The 13828-nt window shown below is 55.9% G+C and overlaps 1 protein-coding gene across 22 annotated transcripts in view; it reads right to left on the bottom strand.

The window, feature by feature from the left end:
* The window catches only part of LOC114509216 (protocadherin gamma-C4), a 140286-nt gene that overhangs the window by 9276 nt on the left and 117182 nt on the right, over positions 1-13828 (bottom strand). For 19 of the 22 annotated variants that reach the window (XM_036014903.1, XM_028527433.2, XM_028527440.2 and 16 more), the window contains exon 2: positions 3823-3881. In XM_036014903.1, coding sequence (XP_035870796.1) covers positions 3823-3881 — 59 coding nt within the window. Of the gene's footprint in view, positions 1-3822; positions 3882-4043; positions 4086-6769; positions 10688-10857; positions 13612-13828 lie in introns of those variants that run through there. The other 3 variants (XM_028527425.2, XM_028527424.2, XM_036014907.1) reach the window with 3 other exon arrangements.

Genomic DNA, 13828 nt, shown 5'->3' with positions numbered 1-13828 from the left:
ATGAAGAGTATGACCTCAATTACTGCAAAGAAAAAAATGGTGAGAAATATACCAGTTTACTGGGAATGAAAGTTCTCGGTATTCTGTGAACAAACTCATAAACAGTTTATTTAAGTAAATTATATTTTTTAAAAGAGAGGAAGCCTGTGTATGTGGCTTGACCACACAAAGAAAAGGGTTTAGAAAGACACACGTGAAAGTATTAAAAGAGCTTGAGAGGATCGAGATACTCAACCAAACACAGACAAATTGGAGACCTTGATTTGGATAAGCATGAAAACAAGTTAATGAAAAGAGAAATATAATTGGGAAAATGTGGTATTAGTTCATCAATACTATTTATTACTAATATATTAATTTTTATTTTGTTAATATATTTAGTACTTACACATTTAAAAAATTGTTAAAGATAGTGAAGACTGAGATAAAGTCACGTAACGGCTGAGCGCGTTCAGAGTGAACCAGGAGAGGGCGGGGTGAAGAGAAGGAAGGCAAGACCAGGAATTAGTCGAGCTGAACAGTGGGCTCATGGAGGTTCGTTTTAGTATTCTCTCTACTTTTGTATAGATTTGAAATTTTCCATATTAAAAAAATTGTCAGTGGTGGTTTCCCTGGGTTGTGAAATTATGAGTACTTTAAAAAAATTGTGCTCTCTCTCTCATGATGATTCTATAATTAGCATGTATTATTTTACAAGCAGAAAAGAAGTGAGCGGCTCCTTGCCTGCTGAATGACGCCCACACTGAGGGGCAGCGGAGGCAGCGAGGCAGTGTCTGGCAGGGGCGGCTGGGAGGAGGGGAGGCGGAGGCTGGGGTGAAACCACCCGAGGGACCGAGTGGGGACCGGGAGAGGCTGAGTGGAGACACCCCCCCCCACTAAGCCTGAGAAGGGAGCTCTGGCTTGTGGGATCCAGACCCTGAGACAACGGCTGCCGGGGTCAGGAACTGGAAGGAGGATCTGAGGAGGTCAGTGGTGGGGACGAGGAGCACCTGGCAAGCAAGAACTTCATTCAGAGCGCTAGTCCGTTCCCCTTTTGTCTAGGCAATGTGACTGAGGGCAGGCTTCAACTTGAACCAGGTCTACTGAAGGGCTAGCCCTGCTTTGAACCTGTTGTGCCAGTAGCCAAGGCGGTGGGGAAGGAGTGGGGCAGAAAAGCAATGGAGGGCTGGAACCACAGTCAGACTCCAATCTCCTCGTCAGAACGGCGGCCCACAAAGAGCTCCCTGTCATCCTCTGTCCTGAGATGCCTCCCCAGGGGCTTTGGTGCATGCTCTTCCCGGTCCCTGGAATGCTCTTCGAGCTTCCCTCTGGTTGGGTAATTCCTATTCACTCAGATCCCAGCACAGCCTCACTTCCTCCTGGATGTCCTCCTGCTCCTGGATCCGGTCCAGTGCCCGTTCCCGGCTCTCGCTACCCGGGACTGTTCTTCATAGCACTTATGGCAGTTGCAATCATACTTATTTTTGGTTTTTTGGTGATTAACTGGTTAATACTTGTCTCCCTCAACACTGTAAAGTCCCGAGGACAGAGAATTTGTCCTTTTATACCCTCCATCTAGAATACTACCTGGTCTATTGTAGGTCTTGCTCCTCATTGAATGGAGAAGGGAGGTTGCAGTTGCTGGACCGGGCCCTTCATGCTCATCTCATCTGGGCCACTTTGGAGCTGAATCAGAAACGTCTGTCCCATCGTGCTCGAGTTAAGGATGGGAGAGCTCCGGAGCCTTCTCCGCCTCCCCAAGAGCCCCTGTGTGTATTCAGGCCACCCGGTCTCTCCTTCGGTGGAAAGGAGCGGGAGGTGGGGATGAGGTGCTCAACCCAGGGGGCATACCAGAAGCAACTGGTGAGGCTCCCAGGTTCAGCGATGAATCCTGCTTCAGGGCTAGTATATGGCCTGGGGTGGAGGTGGGGAAAGGGACACTCATCACCCAGCTCAAATGTCACTTCCTTCTGGAGGCCCTCCCTGTCCCCTTCCACCACCACACTCTCACTACCCTCTTCTCAGAAATTGCTGTGCTTTCCATGTGTGATTTGTTGTCAATTTCCAGCCTCCCTGGTGGCATGAAAGTCTATGAGTTCAAGGATCATGTCTTCTTGTTCATTCCTATAGGCCAGTGGTTAGCATGGGGGCTGGCTCACAGTAGATGCTCCATACATATTTTTGAATGAATATATGAATGAATACGTGAATGATCTAGTGGATAACTTATGGGAAGGCTGGCAAGGCCAGTGGGGAGAAAGGAGACCGCTGGGTGCAGGGCAGGGCCAGGGCAGTCCAGCTCCTCTGCTTTCTTGCCCTCCTAGGAAGCGCCTTCAGATCCCGATACCAGGGACGGACTGCACCTGCCCAGGAGCTGGAGCCTCCACCCTCCCTCCACCAGGGGCTCCTGGGTTCTTGTGGCTGCCAGGGCTCAGCATCTGTAGCATCCGGGAGGTGGGAGCGGGGGGGAGGCAGCCAACTCTGTCCCCCCTCTCTCCAGGGATCCCTGGACTCCTACTGGCTCTGACTTCTAACAGGGAGGCCTGGCCCAGGGCCCATCCCACTTCCCTCAGACCAACTGAAGGTCTTTCCGCTGAAGTTTCCCTCCTCCTCCGCCCGCAGGGGGTTCCTGTCCCAGCAGGAATTCATACCAGACTGAAGTGAGCAGCTGGGGTAGCCTGGATGGGAGGGTGTGCGTGGAAAGCGCAGATCAAAGGCTCTGTGTGCGAGGGGCACAGGGAGGGAGGGGGTGAGAGCACATGTGTGTGCTGGCTCGCCCACAAGTACAAAGAAATGAGAGACAGGCAGGGTCACCGAGTAACAAACAGGATAAAAGAGAGACAGAGAGAGATGAAGAAAGAGAAACGGAGAGAGGGACTCTGAGAGGCAGAGAGGGACAGGCAACAGACTCAGAGAGCTTGAGAGAGAGAGACAGGAGACAGAGGAGGAACACTAGGACACTAGCAAAGGATGAAAGAAGAGACAGGAAAGAGAAAAAGGATGGAGACAGGGAGACAGAAACAGAGAAAAGAGAAACAGACTGAGACTAGGAAGTCACATTTATTCATCGATTCCACATTTATTGAGCACCTAGCCACGGCAGGCTCAGTGTGAGGCACAGATCGGCGGAAGTGGACACACATGGCAGGGACAGAGAGGCAGCGATAAGGACAGAAACTGAGACAGAGACCAAGGGAAAGTCAGAGAACGCAAACGGACAGAGAGAGAAGGTGCAGGAATAAGAGAGTGGCAGAGACAACAGGCCTACAGGTGGAGAGGGACAGGCCAGAGCGGCCCAGGGGGCCGGAGGAGGGGCAGGACCAGGGAGGCCGCCCTAGGAAGGCTCCCCCTCAGCCCCAGCTGTGCGGTGCCCACTTCCCCCACCACTGCCTGACCGCCCTCCTCTAGCTCCGCTCTTTCCAGCAGGCTCCTCCTCTGCCCCTCCTGCCCCAGGTTTCTCTGCCTGGACCACAGGTCAGAATGGAGCCCAGCTCAGCCCAGAGTGGGGGGGGGGGGGTGTAGGCAGTAGATGGGTATAATACGCTCCCTCTCCACCCAGAGACCACCTTAAAACCATCTCGTGGTCCCACAGAGCCCCAGGAGGTTGGACAGGTTCCCATGGTGGGAGAAGGGAGGGGATGAGCGTGTGAACTGAGCTTCCAAAATAGCCTCTTCCTTCTGGAATCTGTGTGACAGCCCCCAATACACCAAAACCTTCTTGAAATCTGGAACTGAGGGAAGAAGCCATTTGTAGCGAATGCTAAGCCCTCCCCCCTCTCCTCCCACGTCATCGCTGAGAAAATGCCGCAGAGAAGGGGGTGGGCTGAAGAGGCAGTCACCTACCCGCTGGTGCCAGGTCTCTGGGCCTGAGAGAAACGCCAGTCCGTGTTGGGTGGGGCTTGCTGTGGAGAAAACAGAGGGAAAGGGGCTGAGTACCCTGGAGAAGTCAGGCCGTCACCGGACCCCTGGGGAGGACCCAGAGGGCAGAGGGGCGTGCGCACAGGGAAGAAGAAACGGGTGTGAGATGGGGGAGGGGCAGACTCATCTTCAAAGACAAAATATACCTCAGGTCTCAGAGGCCTGAGGTACATACAGGAGACAACGAGATGACATAACGTTTATCTGACCACAGTGAGCAAACCCAGCTTCTTTTGCTAAAGAAACAGCCTCTGCCTCTTGCCCCCGACTCAGAACTTCTCCACTGAGATTCAAGAGCTAAAAGTCTTCTGCAGAAGCTGGGGGGAGGGGTGCAGAAAAGGCCCCCCAAAAGTGGCAGACGAGGCTTTTAGATGAGAATTCCACCAGCCCTAGAAAGAATTTATTCAGCTTCTCAGCTGGGAACAAAGCATCCTCCGCAGCAAGATGGCTGCGGCTCCCGGTAACCCTTTCCGAGCCAGGCTTGCTGTGATGCATTCAGGGGGACACCTCGTCCAGGCCCTTGGCAACCGAGGATCCCTTCCCACAGCTAAATACATTATTAATTTAGGAGTCATGCCAGACTGGGCCTTTGCAGGGCATCCAAGCCCCGGGACACCTCTCACCCCCAGAGCTCCGTGCCAGACAATGACTGTGTCTAAGGAGGAGAGAACAAGGCTGCTCTGTCTGGGACAGAAAACTGCTGGATGCAGCCCAGCAGAGATCAAGCTCCCACAGCCTCCGGCCAGAGCCAACCAAGTCTCCAGGGCTCCCAAGGGGCTGGTCTGCGGCCACCCCCATCTGGATGCAGGTGTGGGACCCTGGCCAGCCACTTCCCTCCCGAGTCCTCCGAGCCTTTCCCCAGGGTGTGTTAGCCCGCCACACACTCGCACGCAGCACTCCTCGAGCCATCTCCTCGCCAGTTCTGGGGTGTGCCGGTAATTAATTCTCACGCTCACTCCCAGGAGCAGAGAAGGAGGTGTGAGCACCTCTGATTCCACTGGGGAGAAGGAAGACCCACGGCTGCCAAATGACTCATTCTCAGGCTCACAGGTGGCAGTGCTGTGAGCAGGACCGTAGCGCCCCAGGTGCAACAGGTGTCACCAGCACCACGCTGGCCCGCGGTGCGGAAGGGCACAGGGATTTCCGACCCTCAGCCACTGTACACAGAGACGCGGGTACCCTGACAGATGGGAGGGGAGGAGCTGGGCCACATGCACAGCCCGAAAAAGGACGCCGGGTCCAGGTTTATTCAGCGAGGGCTGCTCAGGGATGAGGAGCCCCTGAAGACTTTTCTCCACTTGTCAGACCCACCCCTGCCCCAGCCCAGCAGATACAGGCCTGCCCGGCTGTCCTCCAGCTTTCCCACTGCCTTGTTCTCCTGATGGTAGGCAGACCTGGGGTAGGTCTTTCTCTGTCGCTTACTATGAGAACTTGAACACGTCACTTGACTTCTGCAAAACTCAGTTTTGTGGTGGGGGTGCTCCAACCTACCCAGCAAAGTGCTGGGAGGAGCAGAGGAGATGCGATTCTGGCGGGGGGGGGGGGGGGGAGTGTAGTAAGATTATCAGCTGTCAGAGTCACATGGGGTGTTGTTTCAAAATACAATTCTCATTCAGTGGGGGCAGGGTGGGTGGGGCACAGATAGGCTTTGAATAAAAGCTCCTGGGATTGTGGCAACTTGTGCTTTTTACTGTTCAGCCAGAGAAGGAAGGACGTGCCAAAGTCTCAGGTGCTTTGGTCACCCCTGAAAGCCTAGATCCTGGATCACTGGACACGATTGTGGTCACGACGGAGCCAAAAACCTCTCTCTGCGAGTCCAGAGACGGGTTGTGGCAGGCTCCCACTTCCCGCCAGAGGAAGGGGCGGCGGGTGGCACTCAGGTCCCAGGCTGCGGGTCCTGCAGCAGCCTGCTCACCCACGCAGGCCAAGCCCCACCGCCCCTTTGGGGTCCCAAGACAGCTCCGCCCACTTGTCCGGGGCCTCTGGGCTGGAGGCACCGCTGCCGTCCCTGCCCAGCCCACCGGCCTACTCTAGGGTCAAAGAGTCACGCCCACACACGCCCACATTCGCTCCCTCGCTCTAGGTGCCTCAGTTGGCCTCAGGCTCACCCCAGACGACCCGGTCCGGCTGGGGCAGGGGTGAAAAGAACCTCCCGAGTCCTCTCGGGCCCGGGACGGCCACGACCCGAGACTGTCGCCAAGGCGCGAGGTCAGCGGTATCACCAAGGCTCAAGGTCGGCGATTGAGTACCTCTGAGGCTGTGAGGAGGTGCGGGGGCAGCGTGCGTGCAAGCCGGAGTGCGAGGGCGTGTGTGCAGGTGAGGCGTGCAGGGCCGTGGCGCTGTCGCTCCTGGGTGTGTGGCTCTTGTAGGGAGGACACCCTGGAGGCCGGCGCGCACCTCTGTCCTGTCTACAGATGCACTTGTTTGATTTGGGAATAAGGAGGGCTGAGAGTAACAGCGAAGTCCCAGGTCCAGGGAGTGGGAAGACACTTAGGAAACCTAAAGAGCGGCGGAGCGTGCGGGCGCCAGAGCCCAAGAGGCTGGCTGTGGGCGTGGATCTGTGACTGCCTCCACCCGGGACCCCGGAACCCGGCGGAAACCACTGGCAAGATCGCCGAGCCCCAGCCTTTTCTGAGTTTGAGGGGCGGAGCTGGGGTCGGTTCCAGCCCCCTCGGACACGATAACCACCACCTCCCGGGGCTCAGAGCCCCACCCCTGGTTCGGCCACACCTCTGGTCCCGCGCAGTCAGTCCGAACCGGTGACGCGCAGCAGGCAGCCGAGCCCGCACGAGAGGAGTAGATGCAAGTTCAAAGCCCCTATGTGGATGGGCGGCTTCATCGCCGCCCCCAGGGGTCGCGCCAAGCCCCTCACCTGGCTCGGCTCCCGCAGCGTGTTAGAGCGGGACCGGAAGGCGTCAGGCTCCAGCGCCAGAGCCGAGGACTGCTGGACGCTGAGGGGCCTTAGAAAAGTGAAGTCACTGCCATCCGAGGCTGGTGAGAAGCACGTCCTGTAGCAGTGGCTGTGCGAGTCCGCCGGCCGCAGTGTCACCTCCATGTACTTGAGCGTGCCGTCGGAGCTCACCTGTAGGTTGGGACTGGACTGCTTATAGTAGTCCCGGGAGGGTGAGTCCTGGCTCCCGCAACACCGGCCCCCACCCCCACCCCCATCCGCGTGCCCCCGCAGGCACTTAGCCGACAGAAAGGTGAAGGTGACTAAGGATAACAGACTGATGGCTGCAAGAGCCACAATGAGGTAAAGGGTAAGGTCTGACCGCTCGGGAGGGTGTGTGAGGAAGTCGCTGGATTTGGGCGTTTCCTCGGGGTCCTCATCCTCCAGAACCAGCAGCACTGTGGCTGTAGAGGAGAGTGAAGGGTCGCCATTGTCCCTCACCAGGACCACCACCTGCTGGGTGTCAGAGTCATCCTCCAGTAGGGCCCGGGCCGTGCGCACCTCTCCAGTGTGTGCGGACACCAGGAACAGTCCTGGGGCTGTGGACTGCGGCAACAGTGAATAGGAGAGCCATGCATTATGGCCTGCATCAGCATCCACGGCTGTCACCTTGGTGACCAAGGAGCCAGGAGGCGCAGAGCGAGGGAGACGCTGGGGGACTGAGAGCTCCCAGCCAGGTCTTGGGTGCAGCACGGCTGGGGCGTTATCATTCTGGTCCAGAATGAACACATGCAGGGATGTGTTGGCATGCAATGGGGGGGAGCCAGAGTCTCGAACGCCCACCACGATGTGCATCATCTGCAGCAATTCGTAGTCAAAGGTGCGCTGGGCAAAGACGCGCCCGTCGTCAGGGTTGACGTACACAAAGGAGGAGGCTGGGGCTCCCTGAACCTGATCCCCTACAATGGAGTAGGTGAGACGGGCGTTATCCCCAGTGTCTGGATCGGAGGCAGCCACAGTGCAGAGAAGGGAGCCTGGAGGCCGATTTTCTGGGATGTAAGCAGTATAGAGCTTCTGGGTGAAGCTGGGGGCGTTGTCGTTAACATCTGAAATGTTGAGCCTGATGGTGAGATGTGTGTGCAGGGGAGGTAAGCCAGCATCCCTGGCCAGCAGCTCAATGATGTAGTGGGATGTGGCCTCCCGGTCCAAGGGCTGGCTGGTCAGCAGTGAGTAGTGGTTCTCAGAGGGCTTAATCTGAAATGGCAGTTCTGGAGAGATATCAAGGCTCACTTCACCATTCCTCCCCGAGTCTCGGTCCCGCACGTTGAACAATCCCACCACTGTGCCCACTGGCGTGCTCTCCAGGACAGGGTTGACCAAAGAGGCCAGTAGTACCTCTGGGGCATTGTCGTTGACATCCCCCACATCCACTTGAATCACACAGTGGCCTTCCATAGCTGGCTGTCCCTGGTCACAAGCTCTTGCATGAATTTCATAGAAACTTGACTCCTCAAAGTCTATGGGGCCCAACACACGGATTGCTCCCGTGCTAGGGTCTAGGCCAAAGAGATTCTGCACTGCCTCAGATGTATGGTCTCCAAAAAAATAGTCTAGTTGGCCATTGGTGCCCTCGTCTGGATCAGTGGCATTGAGGCGGAGCAGCAGTGTGCCCACGGGTGCATTCTCTGCGAGCCCCACACGAAGAACTGAGGACTGGAAGGTTGGAGCATTATCATTGATGTCCAGCACAATAACAGAGATGAGAGTGGTCCCTGAGCGGGCTGGGACACCCCCATCCACAGCAGTGAGCACCAACTGATGTTTTGCCTGGGCTTCACGGTCCAGCTGCTGCTCTAGCACCAGCTCTGGGAATAGCTTCCCATCTTTTAGGGTCTTCACATTCAGTGAGAAGTGGTTGTTGGGGCTCAGAGTGTAGAAGCTCACAGCATTGGTGCCCACATCTGGGTCCTGGGCGCTATCCAGAGGGAATCGTGCCCCAAATGCAGCTGATTCTGAGATACGTATCTCTCGCTCAGGGATGGCAAAGCTAGGAGAGTTGTCATTGAGATCCAGGATCTCTACCTCTACCTGGGTTAGCTCCAGTGGGTGTTCGGTCACCACCTGCACTGGCAACAGGCAGCTGGTGCTGGCCCCACACAGGCTCTCCCGGTCAATCTTTTGATTTACTGCCAGAGCACCAGTCATCAAACTCAGGGAAAAATAGTGCCCATTCTCCTCAGATCCCAACTGCAGTCGGCGGCTCAACAGATCTGTCACCTTTAAGCCTAGGTCCTGAGCAACATTCCCCACCAGCGTCCCCGGCTCAGACTCCTCCACCACTGAGTAACGAAGCTGCCCAGACGCCCGGCCCCAGCAGCACAAGGACAGCATGCACAGCACTTGCCATTTCCCAGCGAGCTGTGAGGGTGTCTCAGGCCCCATGACCCAGAAGTCCCTTCCTGGACACTGACTCTGTGCTGTCCTGTATCCAAGGCAGACCCAGGGCTTGGAATGTAGCGGCTGAGATCTCTTGTGTCTCCTTCCAGCCTCTTAAAAACTGCTCCGAGGTTTGTCTGCCTGCAGCAGCTCTTCTTAGTCACCAAATGGCGGGGGTGGGTGGGGGGAAGGGGAATTGAATCTGAGTGGAGCTGGGGAGCTGGGGGAGGAGAGGCGGGCAGGAAGAGCAGATCCCCCGCCTCAGCTCTGAGTCTGATTGGCCAAAAAGTCTGTCTGCTCTCAACCAATTAGGAAGTGTCCTCACTCCCGGAAACCTTAGGAACGGGCTGCAAATCTGTGTCACAGAAGCCTCCTACTTCCCCACTCATTTTGTGCTGCAGGTTGATTCAGCCCCCTTGGCAGCAAAATTTGACAGCTCAGATGGTGCTCAACAGGGAAGACAAAGTGGTACAAAACTTCTCAGCGCTCTGTCCCAGCAACTTTCTGCATGACTTCAGACACTTCCACTACTTCGCTTGAACCAACAAAAGTTTGTCCTTCCGGGGGAAGCAAAGCCCACGTGTTCCCCCTCCCACCCCCATCCTGCCAACGCTGCTAGAATGAGAAAAGAGATTTGTTAGGGTTATGTAGAATCTCGCTCTGACTCTCCAGCAATGCTTTAAGGGATCCCAGTGGCAGCTGATGACCATAGGACTCAGCTTTCCCGAGACCCCAGACCTGGGCTGTGGAGTGGGCATCACAGCTTCCGGGAAGGGAAACATTTCCAGGACTGGTCCAGGTTGCCCAGGAGGGCGACTAGAAACTAGGCATGGCCTCTAGGCTTTATGGTTCCACCAATTCAGAAGAATTCTACTTAGAGGCCACCCCCAGCTCCGTGTAGCTATCTCTATGAATTCCTCATCTGTAAACCAGATTTCTGACATTAAGCGATTTCATTTACTGCTTTTTTCCCTAAGAGGTAATGCTCCCCTGGCCCCAGCCTACTGCGTCTAGCTCAGATCCCAATGGGGACTTGATTGGGAGTCCCGAAGATATCGTCTGGCAGGTCTCTCCTTCCACCTTGATGCCTCTGCTCTTTAGAGTCCTTCCTCCTCGTGCTCTCGTCTGTTCCCAGCAGAGAGTTCCCTTCGCAGTGGGTTAGGGAGTACTCCACACTGCAAGGCAAAGATACTAGTTTCCCTCAGGCCTTTAGGAGACTGTAATCTAGAGGTGAGGTAGTCCAGAGTCTGGCCCCTCACTCAGGAAGGGGAGAGAAGGCAGCCACCCGGGTTCCGGCGACTGTCCGGTGCACCCTACCTGAGTGTGCCACGTCCCTCTGTGCTCCCGCACTCTGGCAGCATGCTTCCATAGAGCCTGGCTCTTGCCCACTGACTTTCATTTCTTACTCTCAGGTGGGGGCACGACCCAAACCCAAGTCCTAACCTGTGACAACTCCCTGGTTAATTCACAAAACACTTCGAAAGCACAGCATCTATCACAGAGTAAGCACCCACAAAAACGGTGACCTCACTACGGGCTCTCACCGAGAGGCCAGTACTCTCTGGGACGAGGCCCAGCCACGTGCCTGGATTACAATAACCCTCAAGCATTGGCTGAGCCTGTGAAGGTCTCACCTCTAGCCCATAGAGAAGATCAGAGGGTGGGCAGCTTGGGCGAACAGGCTCCCCTGCCATAGGTGCACTGGGCGACTTCACCATCATGAAGCTATCGCTCCGAGTGGGCGCAGAAGCCAAGGGTGTACAGCCATGAGAGTGGCCGCCCACATCAACAAACTTGATAGGATCATCTGACCCTAGCTGGATTCGGAGGATCCCATTGGAAGGAGGAAGCCCCTCCCTCCTTCGAGATCGAGTGAGACAGGCACAGGTGCCAGCAGGAAAGCAGGTCACTCCACAGGCAGCCCCGCGCAGACACTTAGAGAGTAGTGCCACGAATGAGCCAAAGGAGACAAAGCAAATTGCCACTAGTGATACAGCCAAGTAGAGAGTCAGGCGGGATTCTCCTTCCCTTGGAGCTGAAGATTCTCGAAGATCAGGGACAACTGGATGAGTGTCTTCCTCCAAGGACACTAGGAGAGTAACGGAAGTAGAGAGTGGTGGGGTACCACTGTCCTTTACCACGATGACCAGCTTCTGTGGCGGGAGATCAGCTGGAATGGGAACGGCTGTCCGCACCTCCCCGGCATAGCGGGAGACTGCAAACAGACTGGGATCTGGTGCTTCCAGGAGCTGATAAGAAACCCAAGCATTGTAACCTGAATCCAAGTCCACAGCGGTCACTTTTGTGACTAGGTGACCAGCACCAACTGATGGGGGCAGTGCTTGGGGACATAAGGAACCAGGCCGGGCCCTCGGGCGGAGCACAGCTGGGGCGTTGTCATTGAGGTCCAGCACGAACAGGCGAACTGTCACCGTGCTACTGAGCGGGGGGTTGCCCCGGTCCCGGGCCTGCACCTCAAACTGCAGGGTCTGTGTTTGCTCATAGTCAAAGGATCGAGTCGCATGAACAGCTCCCGTCTGGGGGTTCAGAGAGATGAAGGAGGAAGCTGACACATCTCGATTTCTGGGCTCTAGGAGAGAGTAAGAGATGAGCGCATTCAAGCCAGAGTCTGGATCAGAGGCTGCAAGGGAGCAAAGCAGGTCCCCTGGGCGATTGTTCTCAGGAACAAACACCTCATGTGACCTCTGGAAGAAAGAAGGTGGGTTATCATTCACGTCTGAAATATTGAGGAAAATAGTCCTTTGGGTACTCAGAGGAGGGTTCCCAGCATCAGAAGCAGTGACCATGATGTCATAGCTGGATTTGGCCTCTCTGTCCAAGGGCCCAGCAGTCACCAGGGAGAACTGGTTCCTGAAGGCAGACTTGAGGGCGAATGGCAAGTGGTCAGGAATGCGGAGGCTCACATCTCCATTTGACCCCGAGTCGGGGTCCTGCACACTGATGAGCGCCACCACGGTGCCAGGTTCTGCGCTCTCTGGGAGAGTCCCAAGCTCTGAGGTCACTGTGATGTGGGGGGCATTGTCATTGACATCCAGGAGATCCACTCGGAGGCTGCAATGTTGCTCCATGGCTGGAGAACCCCCGTCACGAGCCCGAACATCAAATTCATAGTAATTCTCGTTCTCAAAGTCTAGAGGCCCCTGAAGGGTAAGCTTTCCAGTAGTGGGGTGCAGGCTGAAGAGGTTTCTCACACGGTCAGGGGTGTGACCACTGAAAGAAAAGGTGACGTTACCACTGGGACCCAGGTCCGGGTCAGAGGCATTGAGCTGGATGAGCAGCATGCCGGCCGGCGCACTCTCCAGCACGCTGATCCTGTAGCTGGATTGCTGGAAGGCTGGGGCGTTGTCGTTCACGTCCAGCACCGACACCCGGAGCTCCGCGGTGCCAGATCTTGGAGGGTTACCTCCGTCCACAGCCGTCAGCACCAGGCGGTAGTCTGATTGCTTCTCCCGATCCAAAGGCTTCTCCAGGAGCAGCTCTGGGACCAGGCTGCCGTCGCTGCGCTTCTTGACATCCAGTGCAAAGTGTTCATTGGAGCTTAGTCTGTAGCTACTGATGGAGTTAGTCCCCACATCTGCATCCTGAGCCTTTTCCAAGGGGAAGCGCTGTCCTGGAGGAGCTGCCTCCCCAATTTCCAAGTCCAGCTGCTGCCGAGGAAATCGGGGGGCGTGATCATTCACATCCACAATCTCTACCTCCGCCCGGTACATCTCCAAAGGCCCTTCGGTTACAAACTCCAGGGGCACGATGCAGTTGGCACTGAGCCCACACAGTGCCTCTCGATCAATTGGATTCTTGATGAGCAGGGCTCCGCTGTCCAAATCCACACGGAAGTGTCTTTGGTTCACCTCTCCAGCGACCTGCAGCCTGCGAGCTGACAGACTCTCTGTATCCAGCAGGAAATCTTGGGCGACATTCCCTACAAAAGTCCCCTCCTGTGACTCCTCTGGGACCGGGTAGCGGATCTGCCCACAAACGTAACCCAGGTAGCAAAAGAGGAACAAAAGGGTAGCCCCCGGGCAGATTTCTACCCAGCCTCTCACCTTGCGGAGCATTGCTGTCACCCGCTAGTTCTCTACCTGGTCCTGAGAAGCAGAAGAAGCCGACCCGCCCCAAACGGCCACAGCAGCTGGAGACACCTATCTCTCTTTGCCCGCGCCAGTTCTGGCGCGGCTGGGCCGGCGCCGCAAGGGTTACGCGCCGTTTTTTTGCTGGTGGCGGGGTAGATTTGTCTGCCTTCCACCACCCGATTGGCAGACAGCGGCTCCTGGGCTCAGCCAATAGGCTGAGCAGAGAATATCCCAATAGCAGCAGGGTTAATGCGTCGCAGCATTGGAGAGGAAAAAAAAAATTAAAAAACCAAAACAAAAAAAAACACCTTTCTTTTCGCCTTCCTCACGCTCAACAGCATTTCTTTCCACGGGTTATTATTACCTCTGTGGAGTGGAAGACAACATATATGTGTTGTGGGGTTTTTTTCTCTCTCTCGAACACACCAACTCCCCCGCCCCTTTTCCGCGGGGAAAACAGCTACAGCCAGAGCCTTAGCAACCTGCAGCCCAGGGAGGAGTAGCCATTTGAGAC

Source organism: Phyllostomus discolor, chromosome 13 (assembly GCF_004126475.2).
Source record: "Phyllostomus discolor isolate MPI-MPIP mPhyDis1 chromosome 13, mPhyDis1.pri.v3, whole genome shotgun sequence".
NCBI classification, from domain to species: domain Eukaryota; kingdom Metazoa; phylum Chordata; class Mammalia; order Chiroptera; family Phyllostomidae; genus Phyllostomus; species Phyllostomus discolor.
Note: the sequence above shows the minus strand (reverse complement) of the source record. Positions and strands in the feature narration are given on the sequence as shown.